Below are 23,455 nucleotides of genomic sequence, written 5' to 3'. Positions count from 1 at the left end.
ATTTTTAGATCCGTAAATGCATCTGGCATTTGATTTGCTATTTTCTGCAAATGGATAATCTTTTGCACCCCCTTTTCACAAATAGAGGCACGTGGATCAAGATGAGATAATGATGGATTTTTCCACAAAATTTCTCGTTTGGTTTCACCATTTTCTCCCCCTAATTTTGGAAAAAATGTCTCATCGAATCGATAGTCTGCAAATCGATCAGTGAACAAATCTCCCGTTAATGTTTTGAGGTAGCGAATAATGAAGGGCGATTCAAACCCAATATATATTCCTAACCTTCTTTGGGGGCCCATCTTGGTGCGATATGGTAGTGCTATAGGCACATATACTGCACACCTAAAAATTCTTAAATGGAATATATTAGGTTCATGACCCAAAACTAATTGCACCGGGGAATATTTATGATAATTTGTCGGTTTGAGACGAACTAGCATTGCTGCATGCAAAATGGCATGACCCAAAACAGAAGTGGGTAACCTCATTTTCATGAGTAATGATCTTGCTATCAATTGCAGACGTTTAATCAAAGACTCTGCAAGACCATTTTAAGTGTGAACATGATCTACAGGATATTCCACTTTTATCCCAATTGATTAACAATAATCATTAAATTCTTGGGATGAAAACTCAGCAGCATTATCCAGTCTAATAGACTTGATTGGATTATTGGGGAATTGTGCCCGTAATCGAATTATTTATGCTATTAATTTTGTAAATGCCAGATTGCGAGATGATAATAGGCATACATGAGACTATGTAGAAGATGCATCTATTAAGACCATAAAATATCTAAATGACCAACTAGGTGGGTGAATATGTCCTCAAATGTCCCCTTGTATACGTTCCAAAAATGCAGGGGACTCAATCCCAACCTTTGTTAGTGATGGTCTAATAATTAACTGGCCTTGATAACAAGAAGTGCAAGAAAATTCATTAAAAAGGAATCTTTAAATTCTTTAATGGATGCCTATTTGAGTTCTCTATGATTTGTCTCATCATAATTGATCCAAAATGTCCCGATCGATCATGCCAAAGTACAAAAGTATTGGGATCAGTAACCTTTTGGTTTACGATAGAATGTGCCTCAATTGCACTAATTCTTGTCCAATACAGGCCATAATATAAAGATGGGAACTTCTCAATAGCCCTTTTCTGGCCAGAGATATTCTTGGTAACGATGAGATATTCAAGATTATTCTCATCTATTGTCTCAATATGATATCCATTTCGGCGGATATCTTTAAAACTCAACAAGATCTTCTTGGACTTGGAGGAGAACATTGCATTATCTATGATAAGTATTGTTCCCCTAGGCATAATTATAGTAGCTCTTCCAGAGCCTTCAATTAGGTTACTACAACCAGAAATTGTAACGACCCGACCGGTCATTTGAGCATTTACACTTTGCTCAGTGGTTTGAGGACATGAGTAGCTCTGTATGATGTATTATGATTTATGTGAATCGTCGGTTTTGGTTTTCAGGTTATTCGGATTAATTTGGAAGAATGATTCACTATTAGAAAGCTTTAAATTTGAAAGAGTTGACCAAGTTTGACTTTTTAGTAGTTCACCTCAGATTGGATTTTTGATGGTTCCAATAGCTCCATATGGTGATTTTGGACTTAGGAGCGTGTTCGAAAAATTATTTGGAAGTCCGTAGTTTAATTAGGCTTGAAATGGCTAAAAACGGAAATTTAAGTTTGGAAGTTTGACCGGAGAGTTGACTTTTTGATATCGGGATCAAAATCATATTCTGGAAACTGGAATAGCTCCATTATGTCATTTATGACTTGTGTGCAAAATTTGAGGTCAATCGGACGTGTTTTGATAGGTTTCGACATCGAATATAGAATTTAGAAGTTCATAAGTTCTTAAGCTTGTATCGATGTGCGATTCATGTTTTATCCTTGTTAGGTGTGATTTGAGACCTCGAGTAAGTCCCTATTATGTTACGGGACTTGTTGGTATATTTGAACGGGATCCCGAGTGGCTCGGATGAGTTCTGGAGTGAGTTTTGAACGAGCTTGGGCATATCGGCACTTTTAGTGATGTTATGGTATAGTTGAAGTGCGGAGCGCACATTTTTAAGGGCAGAAGTGAGACCGCACATCCCCAAAGTGTTGTGGCAGAAGGAATTGTGCAGACCGCACTTGAAGATGTGCGGACCGAAGTCGAAATTGTGCGGTCCGCAGCATTCTTCTCGCGGCCGCAAAAATGTGATTTCGCAAATTCGCTGGTCCGACTTTGGAAGCTTATATCTTTTGATCGACAAGAAATTTGGAGATTACTTAAAAATGAATGTTGTAGCCCTTCGTTACTAGTTTCCATAAAGGTAAATAAATCATCATTTGAACATTTTTAGAGAAAGTTATGGCCATTTTACAAAGCCTGGTAGGGCAGAATTTGCTGAAGTGCGGTCGCACAATTTGGATTGTGGCCGCAGGACCTGGGATGTACTACCACACTTGAAAATGTTCGGTCAGCACTTTGGATGGCAGCTTTGGTACTATATTAGCGAGAGTTAGGGTATTATTTCATATTTTTAACTTTGGGAGCTCGATTTGTGACGAATTTTTGTGGGTTTTTCAAGAAAATCATCGGGTAAGTGATTCTAACTTGGATTTGGTTAATATACATGAATATATAACTGATTTCATCATTTAATTAGTACTTTGAGATGGAAATTTAGGAAAAATTTTAGAAACTTCAATAGCTATAAATTGGGGATTTGAAGGTCGAGTTGCGATCGGAATTGGCTAATTTTGGTATGGTTGGTGTTGATACCCAATTTTTCCATGTATATTTTTTTATATGCAAAATACTTTCAAAATAACATATGTCTGCATATATAAGTGTGCCAAAATATTTTAGTATTTTTCCTAATTTTTAAAAGATTTTTAAATCAATTTATTGCCCTACTTTAGATATACAAAAACCAATAATTATTCCTCAAATTACCATTTTTGGTGATTAATTTATTTTATTCTCATATTTATCCCAAAATATAGCTAAGGTAATTTTTGCACATTTTTACAAAGTTATTTAGTATTTTTAAAATTTAAATTGCATATAATTGTAATATTAGCCTGTTTTAAGAATTAATTGCGCTTATTATTACAAATTTAATTCCAGTATTTTTAACTTAATATTTATATATTATTAATAAATTTAGTACCTTTAATTTGTTTTCAGAAATTATTTTACTATTTTCTAAAATAAAAAGGGAAAAAGTGGCTATTTAAAATCTAGCCCTATTTATTTCAATTTTAGCCCAAATCGACCACTCCAATTAACCCAATTTCAATCTCAATTGGACCGGCCCAATTCCTAAACTATGCGCCCATGACCCGATTTAATCCAACCCGCCCGGCTCCCCAATAAATCCAGGCCGTTGATCAAAATAATCAACGGCCACGATCCCTTCTTTCCTTTTTAATTTCCCAAACCCCCCAACCCTAAATCACTCTCATCTATCAGCCGCCTTTGAATCCCTTCACCCCCTCAAACTCTTTCGAACCTTCTCTGAACCCTAATCGTCTCCTACCATCTCCCACCGTGAAACCCACCGGAATCCATGGCTTCTCAGGCTGTGGGAGTCCTATACTCACCTCCTATTGCTCCTATGTGCTTGATACCTGAAAATTCGAAGCCTGACTTCGAAGGTTTTCACCCAGACCTCTATCGATTCAAGGTTCTCTGGTCATCTCCGGCCTTGCTCCGGCGTACTATAGCTGTTTGAGTCTGATTCCGACCTCTCCGACTCAGATCGGTGACATCTCAAAGCCTTTCTCATTTCTAGGGTTCTTCTGAAACCCTAACCCTTTGAGGTTTTCTCCGATTTCTTTAGATCTGTGGGGTATCTGTGCTCTCTTTGAGTTTTCAAACGATTTCCCTAACTTTTCTTTCGAAAATTACTTTTTAAAATCTTTCTTTCCGATCTAGGGTTTTCTGAAAAAATGTTTAAGTGTTTCTCTTCCCCCTTTCTTTTATGTATTTGCCTCTATTGTGCTCCTGTGTTTTATCTACCACGTTCTTGTATGTGTTCTGTTCTTGTATGCTCTTTTACTGAGTTTTTATACTCCGTTCTTGTATGTTCTTTTTTACTGTGTTTTATATGGTTCATGCTTGTATGTTCTTCTACCATGTTTTCCATACTATGTTCTCGTATCTTCTTCTACTATGTTCTGCTATGTTTTGCCTACTACATTCTTTCTACTGTGTTCTTAAGGTTTTGCTATTTTTCTTCTACTGAACCTTGTTTGAATTTCTCCTGAAAGATCCTCTTAAGCATGCTTTTTCTACTGTTCTTATCAGTATTTGCCATTATGTTCTTTGAATCCTTCTACTGTAATTGCATGTTACTTTGCTATCATGTTTTCTCATGAGTTCTGTTGCTGAAAAAGCCTGTTCTTTTTCTGAAACTTCTAAACATGATTTCGATTCAATTGCCTGCCCTCTCATCTCTGCTTTATGGTTTGCTTGAACTAGGGTTTTATTTCGAAACCCCTAATTCTTTCAGATTGACTTCAAGTCTTTGAATTGAGTTTGGACTTCTTTGTTTTCATATGACTCTGACCTTTTGCTAAACTCTTCTATACTGAATTTTCTACTGATTTTACAATGACACTACAGTCTTCTTTCATGCTTAACGTGTTTGTATGCTCCTTATATATGATGAACTTCCCTCTAAAGCAGTTTTTTAAATATGTAATTAGTCCATACTCCCCTCTGAATATGGGTCTAATTGATTCCCTTTCCATGTTTGCTAATTTCCTTTAAGTTAAAAACCTTTCCCATCTTTTGACTCGGTTCATTCATAACAAATCTCTGACCTCTGANGTTGTTAATTGATCTCCTTACCTTATTTGCACAAACCGTGTATTGTCAAAACCTCGTCCTTAAATAACTCTTATGTATTCATCCCTAATTGCCTACTTTGCACAAAGTGTTTGATTAATTTCTTTCCTTAATTGGTTTATACCCGTTTGAATCTGAATCCCTTAATTAAAGGGAGTCTTGTGTAATTGATTGACAATCAGTTCTTCAATTATTTTCTTACCTTATTTCCCCATGACTTTTACACTATAAATACACGACTCTCTAACACACAGCACACACGATTTAACAATCCCCCACTTCACAATTTACAATCTCTTTTGAACTCTTACTCTCTTTCTTGTCTGCACTGTGGCTTTTACAAGACTACTGCATTTTCTCTATTTGTTTCTTTGAAACTGGTCTTAATAACCAAACGCAATCAGATGTCATGTTCACATAAAACCCAGCATTTAGATGTCATGCCTATAGGGTTTTTGCCTTTTTACTATGTCTATAAAAATGTGTTCTAAGGTCAACAAATACATATAAAGCATGCCTATAGGAGCTTTAACCGAATCTGAATCACCTCACTCGTTTATAAGTCTAAAACTAGCAGTAATAATGTATTACCAATGGCAGAACTTGTGCACTTCTAAAACTCGTTTTTAACTAGCAACCTTATTTAAATCAGTGCGTGTTCAGTTCATATTCTTGTTTCTGAAATCTGTAGATATCATGCCCATAGGCTTTCGTCTATCAATTAGGCAAACTGTAGGATAAATTTTATAAACTGAATCAGATCTTATTGGCTACAACCAACAGGTAGACCTGCTTCGGGCTTCTTATCTGAACTATGTAATAAATCAGTCTGCCTCAAACCTTTTAAGTTTAACTAGACCTTAAACATTACGTGCAAGACATGCTAAACTATGTGCTTTCTTTGGTTTAAAGGAGGTCTGTCTGAGCCTTTATTTGTTTATATGCTTCCCCAAACTTGCTATATCTGTTTTGTTTGTCGCCTTAGTATTTTTACCTTTTGAAACCACAAATAAGCCAAACATCCCCTCCCTTTAGGATTAGTAGTCCCAAGTACCTCCGGGACTGATAGGACTGGGGCGGGTAATAGCATGCAATAAGTAAACGAGACCATTCCGCGCTTTAATACCTTAACGGGGTGCGAAAGGGTAGATATGGATACGCGATAACATCACGCGTAAGAATGATTACCGGATGTTGTGTGGGGTGATCCATATTATTAATAAACCTAGGACCCCCCTTCCCTTTGTTTCTTTGTTTCTTTTAAATCCTTTAAACGTTTCTTCTAAATCAACTCTCTTTAATGCTTCCCGACTTTGTTTATTTCTAACCTTTATGTGAAAAATCCCCCCTTATTTGAAGTCCTATTTGCCTATGTGTTATTTGTACTTAAATCACAATAATAGTTTGGCCGGGAACCACACTAGTGGATCCTGAGGGGTGCCTAACACCTTCCCCTTGGGATAATTTTAAGCCCTTACCCAATCTCTGGTTACTTGACTCAAACCCTTCTTAGTGTCCTAATGCACCTAAATCATTAGGTGGCGACTCTTCAATTCAATCCAAAACCCAATTCCCAAAAGGGAACGAGTTGTCTTCCCGAATGTCATAAACCCGATTTCCGCGGAGGGAAAAGGGGGCGCGACAGTTGGACTCGTGAGTGAATGGGTGTTCATATTTCGTGACATTCGTCGGATTCCGAGGCGCGGGCCCGAGTGTATTTTTGTCCGATTTTGGGTTTTGACTAAGGATTTGATCTTTATCATTTGGAATTATTTTCTTGACCTTTATTTGATGTATTTGAGTTGCTTTTGGCTAGTTTTGAGCCATTCGAAGGTCGGTACGCACGAGATGGCATTTTTGGAGCATCGCTTGGCTTGCTCGGTTCTGGAATTGGCTTGTTTGAGGTAAGTAACTCTTCTAAACTTAGTGCTGAGGGTATGAAATCCCAAATTACATGTTGTGTGATTGGTATTGAGGTGACACACATGCTAGGTGACGGGCGTGTGGGCGTGCATACTGTGAATTGTGACTCTGTTGTTTCCATGGTACTGTATAGTGGTCCTATTTTATTTATATTTTTGTTTTCACCATGTGATAAAGTATTTGAGCTGTCAATCATGCTAGATATCATGTTTAGGCTTTATGCCGATATTGTTGGCACCCATAGTGGTCGTTTCTTGCTGTCATCTCACTGATTTCATTGGTATTTTGTACTCAGATATATTCATGCATTCATATCATATCTCGGTCTCAGTTGTTAATTATTGATACATCATATCATTATTGTCGGACTAGTTTCATGACATTGAGAGCCCGAGAGACTAGAGAGATTGATGACTGAGTGAGGCCGAGGGCTTGATTGTGAGGATATTGATACTATAGCACGTGAGTTGTCCGTACAGATTCTGATATTGATACTATGCCACATGAGTTGTTCGTGCGGATTCTGATATTGATACTATGGCACGTGAGTTGTTCGTGCGGATTCTGATTTGATACTATTGCACGTTAGTTGTCCCTGCAACACGTGAGTTGTCCGTGCAGATTATAGCGCTTGGGTTGAAGGAGCCCTATCGGAGTCTGCACACACCCCCAGCGAGCGCAGTCAACTATATATATATGGATCGGGTGCATGCCGCAACGAGCCTTATAGCTATATGTATGTAGATCGGATTGCACGCCGCAACGAGTATTGTATAGTGCCGAGTGATTGAGTGTGTTGTTATTAAGTACGGTAAGAGATAATGCGAGACAATGAGGTTGAGTACTCTGAGAGTGTGAGTACATGAGTTCATCACTGAGAGGCATTGCATTTGATATGCGTACTTGAGATACATGCATAGAGATGCATTTTCTTTTGCTTCCCGGTTTTGGTGACATTCATGATTTTACTTGTATCTTGACATGTAGGCATAGAGATGTACTTTCCTCATGCTATCTGAAAATGAAACATTTACCTGATGAAAGGATTTTGGGAAAATTTTCAGTTTTCAAACTTACTCATATTTTTGACGATTTCGGTAAAGGATTTGGGGTTTCACAAATATACTTGAAGAGTGGAACTATTTTCGGGAATTATTAATAAGCTGAGTATTTTGAGTTTCGAGTTATTTCTTTTATTACTTGCTTTTCGTTATTATGAACTGTTGTTGGCTATTGGTGTTGGACTCGACCTTTGTTCCATCTCGTCACTACTTTCAACCTAAGGTTAGGTTTGTTACTTATTGAGTACATTAGGTCGGTTGTACTCATACTACACTTCTGCACCTTGTGTACAGATGTTGGCTGCTGTTGTTGCTGTATTCAATGGAGCTGGATTTGAAGATGTACCTGCGTCCCTTTTGTAGCTGCCTCTTGTTCATGGTAGCCTTAGATTATAAAACTCTGTTTATGTAGTTTTCAAACAGAAGATGTATTTACTTCATATCAGCTTTGTAAATACTATTCTTAGAAGCTTATGATTTGTACTACCTTGGGAAATGTATAAGTTTCAGATAATTTCTTCCATTTAATTATTTTATTAATTTCATTGGAAATGAATAATTATTAATTGGCTTACCTAGCGGGTTGGGTTAGGTGCCATCACGACTAGTAGGATTTTGGATCGTGACAGAAATAATAACATCTGCCTCATAAATACTTAAATGAGAGAAATATTCCTTCTTTTTGAATATTGTATGTGTCGTACATGAAGCAATTAAACAAATATTTCTACAATTAAACTTTGATCCAGTTTGCTTTGTGAGGTATCCATATTACCTTCCCATAATTTAACATACAAAAGAAATATACAAATAAATATTAGTATTTTCAGTGAAAAAGGAAAAAGAAACAAAGTTAAATTAATGATTCACTAATGACCTTTTAAATGCAATTTCGAGCAACTCTGGTTATGATACTAATAACTAGTACTCATGTAAAGAACTATGATTATATGATGTTTATTCACTAGCCACTATAAATAGACGAAAATAAAAACCAAACTACTCAATCATCATTAACCACGGATCCATTACCGATCAAGTGGTCTATTTTTTCATCAGGGTGCTCAAAGAAGTCTCCCACATCCAAGTGGGTGATGTCAAATTCATTGTCAGAGACAAAATTGGCTTATGGGCCTTTATTCTTTAGAGATGCTTGATAAAGCTCAACCAAATATTTTGGTGTACGACAAATATTTGCCCAATGCCCTTTTCCACCGCAACGATAGCATTCAGTTTCTGAACCCGTTGCCTTTGGCTTCTCATTTTTCCCTTTCCACTTTTGGTGGTTATTTTTCTTTGGGGGATGCTTAACACCAGGAAAATTTCTTTCTTGGCTACGGCCACGGCCACGAATATGGCCACGACCTTTTCCATGCTTAGCATAATGGGAATACACCTCATCCACTTCAGGCAATGGGGTAGACCTGGTGGGTCGATAATCGTGATTTCTCATGAGCAAGTCATTATTTTGTTCAGCCACAAGGAGAAGAGAAATCAACTCAGAGTACTTCTTGAAACCTTTCTCTCTGTATTGCTGTTGCAGGACCATATTGGAGGCATGAAACGTTGTGAACACTTTTTCAAGCATATCATAGTCAGTGATACTGTCTCCACAGAGTTTTAATTTAGAAGTAATTCTGAACATCGCAGAATTATATTCAGAAACAGACTTAAAGTCTTGGAGCCTTAGATGAGCCCAATCATATCATGCTTGTTGAAGTGTGACCAACTTTAAGTTGTCATATCTTTCCTTTAAGTCATTCCACAAAACAAGTGGATCTTTGACTGTGAGATATTCTATTTTCAATCCTTCATCAAGGTGATGGCGCAAGAAAATAAAGGCATTAGCACAGTCTTGGGTAGATGCTTTATTTTTATCTTTAAGGCGCCTCCAAGACCCATTGCATCTAAATGGATTTCAGCATCCAATACCCATGACATATAGTTCTTGCCCAAAATTTTAAGGGCAACGAACTTTCTTTTCATAATATCAAGCATTATTAAAAGAGGAGAAAAATTATAACTTAGTCTTCTCAAAAAGCTTCTTGAGACGGTAGAGTCTTGTGCTGATAACGTGTTATAGAATAATATGAAATAAAGTAACACAAGAGAAATTTAGAGAGAGATAATATTAGATCTTTTCTTGATGATGTTCTAATACAAATGAGTAGAGAAGTCTCCTATTTATAATAGAGTTGCTTGGTGACAAAGTAACTAGTTTTGGTGGCCAAGTAACCAATCTTCTTGACCAAGTAACTAGACTAGTTCAAAAACCAAAACAATCACCTTGTCAGACGAAAAAACAACAGTTCAAGGGGTTTAAGAATGAACAATAGACAATCTTTTAAGGCACCAAAAGAAAAGTAATACTCCCTTCGTCCTTATTCTTATGACTTATACTATTTTTTATATAGTTTTTAAATATATAAATTTTATTTTAAAGGTTTAAAGAATCTATAATCGATTCACGATTAAAATTAAGAAATTTGATTCTCGAAATTCAAAGACAGAAGAAGTGCTACAATAGCATACTTTAACCAAAAATATGTATATACACGACATATATACTCCACCCCATTGCACTCCATATAAAAGCGTAGCATAAGTCCAGAATCCCCCGCGAGACATCTAAATAAACACACTATTTTATAACTACCAATTGTGCCAAATAATAGTTAAGCTCTTCTAGTACCGCTGTTTTAAAAGGCAGAATTGGGACTCGCCCGAGCTCGCCTTGGGGCGGAGCACTCGTAAAACGCCCCTGGGCATATGTGTGGAGATTAGTTCCATGAGACTTGCGCCTCAGCCGCCCAACGCCCAGAGTACTAGACTCGCCTAATAGAACTTTATGCAATTATGTGTAACTAACCTTGTAAATCCTTAAATTTTCATAATAAATCGTTGACTATTCAAAATTACTTTTTGCTTAATCATAAATCAATATGTTTAGAGTATTTTATGTCATAATTAAAATAAAAATTATTGCATGTTATCCACTAAGACTGCTATGATAGTAAATTTTAAATAAATCTTTCATTTAAAAGTATTTAATTATTAACTTTTGTTATATCTTTATTATATTATATAATAGTCCATAATTTTTTTATAATTATTTTTCCTAATTTTTTTCACATTTTGAGCACATCATGTTTTCCCAATTAAAATACTCCTACAAAATTCACAAAAAATAGATTTTTTCTAATTATTTTAATTTCTAATAGAATTTTTAGGAAATTTCTATTAATTAATTGTTTGCATTTAGTTGCGCGTTTAATATCATAAAATCATAGAAAATACCAAAAAAAATGTTCAACATTTCATTGCATAGCATTCCAGATCTTATTTGCATTTGATGATTTAAATATACGAGTTAATTGCATAATCAAACAAAAATAAAAAAATGGTCATTTTTACATATTTAGCTTTTAGTTTAAAAAATTAGTATTTCTCTTTAATTAGTTTTAAGTTAATTAATTATTTTAATGTTAAATATAGATAATTAATTCAATTCTACAAATTAGATTTGATTTAGGATGTCACGGCCCAATTCCTCCCTCCGTGAACTGTCGTGATGGCACCTAATCTCTACGACTAGGTAAGCCTAACACATTGCAGAAATGAAAACAAAACATGGATATTAACTATTAGCAACACGACTATCCATTAAGCAACTAAATGCCACACAGCATATACAATTATCACTTCCAGAAAAGTACCGAACAATACCCAAAACCTGAAAATTCGCAAGTGACAAGCTACTAAGATATTCTAACTGTTCTATATATCATCTCTACAGAAAGAAGAAGAAATGAACATAAGGGGATAGAGGGGGACTCCGAGGATCTACGGGCGCGGGCAGATGTACCTTGAAGTCTCCAACAGGCACCAACGATTGCAATCAGTGATGAGGCTGTAGGATGAACCTGAATCTGCACACGAAAAATATGTGCAGGAAAGGGCATGAACACCACAACGGTACCCAGTAAGTGCCAAGCCTAACCTCGGCCGAGTAGTGACGGGATCAGGTCAGGGCCCTACTGGTTTATATATATAATAGGATAAAATAGTATGAAATATCGCACTGAAGATAAATACTAACAGTCAACTAGAGTGAAATCATAGAAAAATAATAACTCAGTACACAGAGATAGCAACAAGGATCCCCCGGGATACCGTCCCATAGTCCCAAACGTAAATATACAGCGGATCTCCAAGGATACCGTACTGTAGTCCCAAACATAAATGTGCGGGAGTTCCAAAGTGATCCCTTCACTCAATACTACGTGACCCAAATGCTCAAACTCTGCGCACCATGCGTCCCTGAGGCTCTAAGGGACATACTCCCTCAAAAATATATCCAAGAACTGGGTCCATGTAAGAGAAGTTGCCTCAGCCGGACTGTCCAACTCAAAAGTACGCCACCACTGATATGCCCCTCGAAGCTGGAAGGCAGTGAAAGAAAGCCCACTCGACTCTGCTATGCCCAAAGTGTGGAGGATACGGTGGCACTCCTCCAGAAATACTTGAGCATCCTATGATGCTAGACCACTGAATGTAGGAGGGTCGTACTTCTTGTATCTCTCAAGCCTGCGCTGCTCCTCCTCTGAAACTGCTGCCCTACCCTCAGGCTGAGCTGGGGCTACAAGCAGTACCGGTATAACCTCTGGGATCTGATCAACATGAACCCGCTCCTCTAGGCTGCGGGCAGCGGGAGTCTGTGCTCCTCCCCCGGCCTGAGATGTGGCTGCAGCAAGGGGAATCAACCCTCCCTGAGCTAAAGTGATGTACATACTCATGAACTGTGCAAGGGTCTCCTGGAGAGCTGGAGTAGAAGTAGTAGTAGGTGTATCAGGCGCCTGGGCTCCAGCTGGAGCTGCCGGTGGCTCCTCTGTAGCAACTCGCGCGGGTGCTCTAGCTACACCACGTGCGCGTCCTCGGCCTCTACCCCAGCCCCGGCCTCTGGCGGCTCTAGCAGGGGGCGCGGGTGCCTGGTCATCTACGGAAGCACGTGTCCTCACCATCTGTGAGAGAATAGAAGACAGAAGTTTAGTATTTTCGAAGTCAATAATCTCGCACGACAAGGAATCAAATGAACTGGAATTTTCCTAACAGTTCCATAGCCTCTCGAAGATAAGTACAGACGTTTCCGTATTGATCCGCGAGACTCTAATAAACCAGCTTGTGACTCACGACTCCTATGAACCTAGAGCTCTGATACCAACTTCTCACGACCCAATTCCTCCCTCCGTGAACTGTAGTGACGGCACCTAGTCTCTACGACCAGGTAAGCCTAACACATTGCAGAAATGAAAACAAAGCATGGATATTAACTATTAGCAACACGACTATCCATTAAGCAACTAAATACCACACGGAATATACAGTTATCGCTTCCAAAAAAGTACCAAACAATACCCAAAACCCGGAAACTCGCAAGTCACAAGCTACTAAGATATTCTAACTGTTCTATACATCATCTCTACAGAAAGCAGGAGAAATGAACATAAGGGGATAGAGGGTAGGGGTGTGCATTCGATTTATCGATTTGATTTTGACCCTTATCGATAATTACTTATCGATTATCGATTTGTACATATGCTTATCGTTATCGTTTCAATAAGGTTTCAATTTTTTCGATTTCGATTTTGATAACAAATAATCGATTCGATTTATCGATAAACCGATTCGAATGCACACCCCTAATAGAGGGGGACTCCGAGGATCTGCGGGCGCGAGCATATGTACCTTGAAGTCTCCAACAAGCAGCAGCAACTGCAACTAGTGATGAGGGTGGTACGGTGAGCCTGGATGTGCACACGAAAAACATGTGCAGGAAAGGGCATGAGTACACCACAACGGTACCCAATAAGTGCCAAGCCTAACCTCGGTCAAGTAGTGACGAGATCAGGTCAGGGCCCTACTGGTTTATATATATATAATAAGATAAAACAGTATGAAACATCGCAGTGAAGACAAATACTAACACTAAGCTAGAGTGGAATCACAGAAAAATAATAACTCAGTATACAGAGATAGCAACAGGGATCTCCCGGGATACCTTCCCGTAGTCCCAAACGTAAATATACAGGGGATCTCTCGGGATACCGTCCCGTAGTCCCAAACATAAATATGCGGGGGGATCTCCCGGAATACCGTTTTGTAGTTCCAAAGTAAATATATCCAGTACAGGGGATCTCCCGGGTACCGTCCCGTAGTCCCAAACGTAAATGTGCAGGGGAAATTTCCCGGAATACCGTTCCGTAGTCCCAATATAAACATACAGCTTAATCAATATAAATAACAGTTTCAACAAGAAATTCTACAGTTTAGATTAAATTCATATCAAAGAAGACAGGTAATTCTTACTCTAAACATGCTGCACAAAGTCCAGGTAGGCAGTTAAGGCAGTTGAGACAGTTAAGGCACGTAAGCATGGTTTCCTAAGCTAAAAAGGATGGCTACATATACTAGTATTGCTCAATTAAAGGAAAAACATAGATTTTTACTTAACAAAAACTGGGTTTTTCAATAAATAGCCCGTGTACGCACTCGTCACCTCACGTACATGGCATTCATATAACAACAATACCAAATCCTAAGGGGAGTTCCCCCACACAAGGTTAGGCAAGCCACTTACCTTGAACCAAACTCAAAAAATCAATCCGAAATCACGCTCTTGCCACGAGTATCCAACTCCGAGTGACCCAAATCTAATCAAATCAATTACATAATGTAAACATAGCTACAAGCAACTAATTTAGCTAATGAAATCAAAGCAAGGGTAAGAAAATAGAAAAACACCCAAAAATCCTACACGAGCCCACGTCTTGGAATCGGGTAAAAGTCACAAATTATGAACACCCACTCACTCACGAGTTCACTCATACAAAAATCATCCAAAACCGATGCCTAAGTCCCACTCAAACCTTAGATTTTTCGATCGGGGATCTTTTTCCCCATTTTCCAAACTTCCACCCTCAAATTCCTTAGTTAGATGAAGAATACCACAATAGATTAATGTAATATGATCAAAATCGAGTTAGGATTAGTTATTACCCTATAGCTCTCCTTCAAAATCCCTCGAAAAATCGCTTTCCACCGAGCTCCAACTTGAATTTTGAGTTATAAAATTTCAAGCCCTCGAAATCCCCTTTTCTACCTAGCGATGACCGCTTCTGCGATCCGCTTCTACGGCTAGAGATCCGCACCTGCGGAAATTCATTATTCCCCAAACTCTGCACCTGCGCTCATTTCTTCCCAGATGCGGTTTCGCTTCTTCAGCTCTTGAGTCGCATCTGCGACCACTAGCCCTCATGCCTAAAACCGCACCTGCGACCCCTGCCTCGCTTCTGCGGGGCAGCACCTGCGGGCTTCCCACCGGAGGTGCGAAAACACCAGAACTAGCCAACTTCAGATTTTGCTCAAGTCCAAATTTTCATCCGTTAAGCACTCGAAACTCAACCGAGGCCCCCGGGACCTCAACCAAACATACCAACCAATCCTAAAACATCATACGAACTTAGTCGAGCCCTCAAATCACATCAAACAACATTAAACCACGAATCACCTTCCAATTCAAACTTAATGAACTTGAAATTTCAAAATTCTACTACCGATGCCGAAACTAACTATACCACGTCTGGTTTACCCCAAACTTTGCACACAAGTCATATTCAACACTACGAACCTACTCTAACTTCCAGAATCAGATACCGACCCCGATATCAAAAATTTCACTATCGGCCCGAAACTCCAAAAATTCAACTTTCGCCATTTCAAGCCTAAATGAGCTACCGACCTCAAAAACACAAATCGCCCAACGGAGCTAACAGAATTGACGGAGATTCCATTCCGTAGCGGTCTTCACACTGATCCGACTACGGTCCGAATTCTAAGATTTAAGCTCTCGTTTAGGGACTAAGTGTCCCAAAATAATATGAAACTCAAAATGAATCATCCTGGCAAATCACAATAGCAGAAAAAGACACGGGGGAAGCAGTTAATTGGGGATCGGGGCGTTAATTCTTAAAACGGCCAGCTGGGTCGTTACATAGGACTTAATTAGGTTTTTAATTAACTTTATTAGGATTTAAAATCAAGAAAAAGAAAGAAAAAAAGAAGAGCTTTGTTTGATTCCGAATTTTGGCCACAACCATTTTCAGTGGCCCAATTGCCTTAAAATCTCCCAAATCACCCAGTCCAACCCAGACCCATTTAAAATCGGGTCCCCCCGATTAGCCATAACGACGGCGTTTGGTAACGCCTAATCCCCACCGTTCAACCCATATGATCAAACGGCTCCCAACTCCCTCCCCATCTCCCTTAAAAATGTCGGGCCAGACCCCCCTAACCCGAAAAACCTCACATAACTCATCTCTCTCACCCTCTCTTAACCTCTGCCTCACGCCGCCGCTGGAAATTGCCTCACGGCAGTGGCCCGTATCCAAACATACCCAAATTTCACCCTACAATCCCCGTTTTCTCCTCTTTCCAATCATCCCAGCCTCATTCCTCAATCCCTACTAGAACTCTTCGAATTTAAAATCTCAGAAACACTAGAAACCCAAATTTTTCCCTTTTCGGATTTTTTTTGGGCAAATCCCCCGTTTTGACAAAAAACTTACATTGGTCAATTGTTCTTAACAAGAAAAATTGATTAATGTTGGTTTTGGGTCACTTCGAAGTCACCGGAATCCGGCCGATTTACCCTTAACCGACAGAATCTTCCTGAGCTCGGGTTTTCCCATTTTGAGAGCTGGTAATTTTCTCTTTCTCTTCTTTATTTTCTAATTAATTACTTAGCTAAGTGATTTTCGAGTTTAATATTGTTTGTTAGATTAATTTAGGTTAATTGTTAAAATCATTTCATTCTGGATTACTTCTTGTTTTGGTGTTGATTTCAATTGATTTGAATTTTTCTGATGTGTTGGGCCTATTTTGGTCTACTTTGGATTATGTGGATTATTGGGTAAGAAGCCCAAACCCAAGGAGATTATTAAGGGGTAAATACAGAGGTCTTGTAGGGAAACTTAGGAATTGAATATGAGTGAATCTAAGATAGGCACATAGGAAGCTTCTAGATAATGAACAACTGTCCAAAGTTGTTTAAAAAAAAGATGCTGAAATTTAGATAAACTTGTGAGAGTGTACAGATGTCCATTCTCTATTAAAAAGATGCCCTTCCCTAATTTTCACCTGACATTCCCCTTGATTCCCTCCCCTTTTCCCTCACATAGGGACCCTTTCTACATTCTATAAAAAGGACTCCCCTCTCATTTCTCAGAGGTTAATTCTCAGCATATTCACTCACAAAAAGCACATACACTGATTTTACATTGATTTCACACTCGGCAGATTATACACAGGCACTCCATCCTCACTGATTTTCTTTAAATTTTCCTCGGTTTCTTTTCCTATTTATTGGTTATTTCACTTTTCTACGGTTCTTTTGGAGTTTAGCATCACTTCTTGTTGTTTCTGTTGCTGTTATTCTGATATTGCTGATTGCTTCACTCAAATTTCAGAGATTTATTTTCTACTTTGTTGATCTTGCTATAATCAGGTACTTATTTGAACTTTGGACTAGACTACCAGTTAGATAAGAGATATGCTTGTATGGAAGAGATGTGTATATTGTGGAAGTTGAGGAGATCAATTATGTTCAGCTTTAGTTCTTGTGTTCTTTCAAACCATTTAGCTTTCTTTTGCTTTGTTTTTTCTTCCAATTTCATTTTTCAGCCTAGAATTAGTTGGACATGGGTTTGATATCAACACACATGAGTGTACTCATACTATGTAGGATGATGAATTTACTGTTATATTCTTTTGTGGATTTTGACGTAAATGTCCAGCAATTTTCTGTTTTACATTCAACATGTTTAGAGGTGTATTTGTCTGGTCCAAATAGCACTATTTCCTTAGCTTCATAAGATTTGTTTGAATTCTTTGAGCAGATATCTTGTCTAGCATTTTATGCATGTAATGATCACGGTTTTATCAAGAGTCCTATTACTGTACTATTTTATGAAAATTAGTGGCTGTTTTTTATTTCTTTTTTTCTTATCATACTTTATTCGAAAGTTGGCTTTAATTGAAAAGCAAGTCTTTGAATTAATATGATGAGGGTTTTGACTAAAACGAGTCTATGTTTGAAAGCTTCTGCGAAATTAGTATTTAAAGGTTAAAGGTGTTTTGGGCTCGTTGCCTCTTTTTGGAGTTTGATTGCTAGAGATTTGGCAGGCCCATTCCTCATAAGTTTAATTTAGGTCCTTTATTAGACTATTTTGTTTCTGTTATGGAACCGTTTTATACAACAAATGTTGCAAGTCAGAATAGAGAAGCAATTCACGTTTCCTAATCATATTTTGTTATCAATTTTTTGTCCTCTTGTGTTAAAGGTTGAAATGACCACCATTCATTGAGATTAGGTGCACGTACGCTGATTCTTCAAAACAATTCACGTAATTAATAGCCTTACATACTGATCTCAAACGGAAAAAATTAACTCATGAACATCGTAGTTTGCTTTAGGTGCGAAATTAAATGATTATAATGTCACAACCCAAAATCTAACCATGGTCGTGATGGCGCCTATCGTATTACAAGGCAAGCCTATTCCCAAAATATTACTACTAATTTGATTATAAGAATTTAATAAAATATTTTCAACAATTTAATTCCTAATAAACTAAACCAACTCTAAAATATAAATAATATAAAATACGGAAACGAGTACTAAACATCGGGGTGTCACTAAGTCAAGAGCATCTAAAACTATAAACTAAGTTATATAAACTGTCTAACTGTCCAAAAGAAGAAATGACAAGAGGAGTAACAAGGTCCTGCGGACGCTAGCAGCTACCTTGTAATCTCAAAGATAATCGGCCTGAACTCAATAATCACCGCGCTCTAACTCACCTAGATCTGCACATAAAGTGCAAGGTGTAGTATGAGTACAACCAGCTCAGTAATAACAGAAATAACCAAGGAACTCAGTAGTAGCGACGAGCTAAGCAAAACAATTCAATTATTTATTTTTCACAATTTTAAAAATAATAAGAATAAACAGGTAAATTCCATAACACAGTAAAATACCACAAAGAAATTTAACAGATAAATGTAGCAACAACAAAAGTAAATGCAACCTCACACAATGTCACTCCATCACTCAGCACTCGCACTCAGCACTCAACACTCAACACTCAACACTCAATACACTCAACACTCTGCGCTCATGGGGGTGTGTACAGACTCCGTAGGGGCTCCCAAAGCCCAAGCGCTAAGCACGGACAACTCACGTGCTACTATATCAATACCTGGATCCGCACGGTAAACTCACGTGTTACGCGGACAACTCACGCGCTATGGTATCAGTACCTGGACCCGCACGGTCAGCTCACGTGCTACGCGAACAACTCAGGCGCTATGGTATTAATATCCTCACGACCAAGCCCTCGGCCTTACTCAATCATGTACCTCACTAGCCTCACCATCATCAACAAATAAGGGGACACAACCCACATCAAGTATCACAGCATATTAGCAAATAATAAAGACTGAGGTAAACATGTAAAATAATTTCTATGACTGAGTACAAAAAATGTTAGCATGAATAAAGCCTAAGTATGATCTCTAACATGAAGACAGACAAGTTCAACAACAAGTAACTACGTAAACACAGATGATGGCCATGAGGCCTCACAGGACGAACAAAGTCTCCATCCCCCGAGGTATACACCCACACGCCCGTCACCTAGCGTGGGTATCACCTCCAAACAGTCACACGATATCAAATTCTCTAGGATTATACCCTCAAAGCCAGAGTTAAAACTGTTACTTACCTCAACAACGTAAAATCACCCAACAAAGCTAATTGAATCATAAAATTCCAAATCCGAATTCGTTTACTCAAAAGTCAACTTCCGGTTGACTTTTCTAACTTAGCTTTCTACCTAAGAGACTAAGTGATCATTTCACTCCAAAACTACTCCAAACCCAAACCTACCAACTCGATACAACTCAACACAGCTATACAACACAAAAATAAGCATAGATGGGGGAGATGGGGCTATAACTCTTAGAACGAACGACCAGGTCGTTACATCTTCCCCCTCTTAGGCAAACGCTCGTCCCTGAACGAGTCTAAGAACATACCTGGACTCTCAAATAGGTGAAACCTTTAGCAATACCTTCTCGTCACATTTAAATCATGTGAACTCATCTCGCGGTCACATCATACTCATCACGTACCCATCCAACCACCATTTCCACTAATAGGGACACTACCGGACATATAGGCCCACAAGCGCGCTCACACAATCAACACCTTAGTGCTCAATCTAGAGTCAAAACCCGGCCTCAAGTCCTCTAGACTGGCCCAATATCAACACATAGAAATCACATCTCGCAGCTCATCCGGGGAATCACAATCCGTCGATGCACAACTGATACCGAGCGCTCATGGGCACATACGAATGCGTGGAAGGAATTCAAAGAGTTACACTTCAAGCTGAATCAATACCGCACGATAAGAATTCAAGAATGTGAAGTTTCCTAGAGGTTCTGCAGCCTCTCGAAGATAAGTACAAACGTCTCCGTACCGATCCGCAAGACTCTACTAAACCCGCTCATGACTCGTGAGACCTATGTAACCTAGGCTCTGATAAAACTCTGTCACGATCCAAAATCTAACCATGGTCGTGATGGTGCCTATCGTATTACAAGGCAAGCCTATTCCCAAAATATTACTACTAATTTGATTATAAGAATCTAATAAAACGTTTTAAATAAATTAAATCCTGATAAACTAAGCCAACTCTAAATATAAGTAATATAAAATACGGAAACGAGTCCCAAACATCAGGGTGTCACTAAGTCAAGAGCGTCTAAAACTATAAACTAAGATGTATAAACTGTCTAACTGTCCAAAAGAAGAAATGACAAGAGGAGTAAAAAGGTCCCGCGGACGCTAGCTACCTTGTAATCTCCAAAGATAGTCGTCCTGAACTCAATAATCGCCGCGCTCTAACTCATCTGGATCTGCATATAAAGTGCAGGGTGTAGTATGAGTACAACCAACTTAGTAGTAACAGAAATAACTGAGGAACTGAGTAGTAGTGACGAGCAAAGCAAAACAGTTGAATTATTTATTTTTCACAATTTTAAAAATAATAGGAATAAACAGGTAAATTCCATAACTCAGTAAATACCATAAAGAAATTTAACAGATAAATGCAGCAACAACAAAAGTAATTGCAACCTCACAACAATGTCACTCCATCACTCAGCACTCGCACTCAGCACTCAACACTCAATACACTCAACACTCTGTGCTCACTGGGGGTGTGTACAGACTCCGGCGGGGCTCCCAAAGCCCAAGCGCTGAGCACGGACAACTCACGTGCTACAATGTCAATACCTGGATCCGCACGGTCAACCCACGTGCTACGCGGACAACTCATGCGCTATGGTATCAATACCTGGACCCGCACGGTCAACTCACGTGCTACGCGGACAACTCACGCGCTATGATATTAATATCCTCACAACCAGGCCCTCGGCTTTACTCAATCATGTACCTCACTAGCCTCACCATCATCAACAAATAAGGGGACACAGCCTATATCAAGTATCACAGCATATTAGCAAATTATAGAGACTGAGGTAAACATGTACAATAATTTCTATGACTGAGTACAAAAAATGTAAGCATGAATAAAGCGTAAGCATGATCTCTAACATGAAGGCAGACAAGTTCAACAACAAGTAAATACGTAAACACATATGATAGCCATGAGGCCTCACGGGACGAACTAAGTCTCTATCCCTCGAGGTATACACCCACACGCCCGTCACCTAGCTTGGGTATCACCTCCAAATAGTCACACGATATCAAATTCTCCGGGTTTATACCCTGAAAGCCAGAGCTAAAACTATTACTTACCTCAACAACGTAATATCCTATTCCGGGATGCCCTCGTCTCTGGACTCGGTCTCAAAAAGCGCCAAGTCTAACAATAATCAGAATACTACTATCAACATAGTCTAAAGAATCGAATTCCACAATAAAAACTACATACACATGCCAAAAATCCAAAATCGGCCAAAACCCTGCCCCGGGGCCCACATCTGGAAACCAGTCAAAAATGACAGAATCAAAACCCTCGTCCTCTCCCGAGTCTAACCATATAAAATTTATCAAAATCGGACTCCGTTTGGTCCCTCAAATACTCACTTAAAACTCTCCAAAACTCAAACCCTAACTCCCTCAATTCACTTTCAAATAATCAATCAAATCCCAAAAACGAAGATAGATTCATGAAATATAACCAAAACCGAGTAGAGAATATTTACCCAATCCATATAATGAAAATCGCCTCCAAAATCGCCCAAATCCGAGCTCCCCAACTCAAAATATGACCGAATGAACAAACCCTAGTTTTATACATTTTTTTGTTAGCTATTCTATCTCGTTTCTCGTGCCAAACGATCCCGAAACTCGTATGTTATGCCTCCAAAGGATTCCTTGTTAAATTCTAATTAAGTTAGGCTTTTGAATCACTCAATTTGACCTTATAATGAATGAGATATGTAGGTTTTAATATTTGCAAATAGTGCAGATTTTTAAATACGCCGTCAGTGACAATTTCGTAATTAATCTGAAAAATCTGGCAACCTAATTCTTAGTAAAATGACCATAAAATCCTCATACGATGTCCAAATTCGACCATTCTTTTTGCTGCGGGTCCGTAATTACGATACAGATCTAATGCTTCAATCAAAAAATAAATCAGAGCTCGTTTGTTCAATATGATATCATTTATGCTTGAAGAAACGGCGTCGAAACATAAGAAAAACAAGCGCAACACAACCCAAACCTATTCAAAACTCACCCGAGGTCCTCGGGACCTCAACCAATAATTCCAACAAGTCATATATCACTACCTGAACTTAGTCGAACCTCCAGAACACCCAAAACAACACCAAAACACCAAATCAACCTCGAATTCAAGCCTAAGAACTTCTAAACTTCCAACTTTCGCCAATTCAAGCTTAATTCTACCACGGACCTCTAAATTACATTCTGGACACACTCCTAAGTCTAAAATCACCCAACAAAGCTAATCAATCATAAAAATCCAAATCCGAATTCGTTTACTCATAAGTCAACTTCCGGTTGACTTTTCTAACATAACTTTCTAACTAAGGGTGCGTTTGGTATGAAGGAGTTCCAAGAAAATATTTTCTTGAAAAACAAGTAGTAATCTTATTCATTTTCCGGTGTTTGGTACGCAAATTAAGAAAAATGACTTCTCAAGAGTATTCATAAATAATTCAGATATAATACACATGAAGCCATAAACTTTCAAACCAACAACCTTCCGAACCCACAAATTTCATAAACTTTCGAACCGCTAAACTTTAAAATCCGCGGAATTTCGATCCCGTAAACTTTATAATTTCTAAACTCCTAAACTTCTAAACACATAAACCTCCGAACTCATAATTTTGGAACTTCTAAAATTTTGAACCTTTAAACCGATAAACAAAAAAATTAAAACTGAAAAATATATTTAAAAAATATTTTTTTCGGGGGGGGGGGGTAG

General features: G+C 38.4%; 1 protein-coding gene across 1 annotated transcript in view; it reads left to right on the top strand.

Moving 5' to 3' along the window:
* The window catches only part of LOC109230237, a 17,091-nt gene continuing 1,780 nt past the window's right edge, over positions 8,145-23,455 (top strand). The window contains exon 1 of the mRNA XM_019395758.1: positions 8,145-8,192. Coding sequence (XP_019251303.1) covers positions 8,145-8,192 — 48 coding nt within the window. The remainder of the gene's footprint in view (positions 8,193-23,455) is intronic.

This window comes from Nicotiana attenuata, chromosome 7 (assembly GCF_001879085.1).
Source record: "Nicotiana attenuata strain UT chromosome 7, NIATTr2, whole genome shotgun sequence".
NCBI lineage: Eukaryota > Viridiplantae > Streptophyta > Magnoliopsida > Solanales > Solanaceae > Nicotiana > Nicotiana attenuata.
This window is presented reverse-complemented; position numbering and strand designations above follow the sequence as displayed.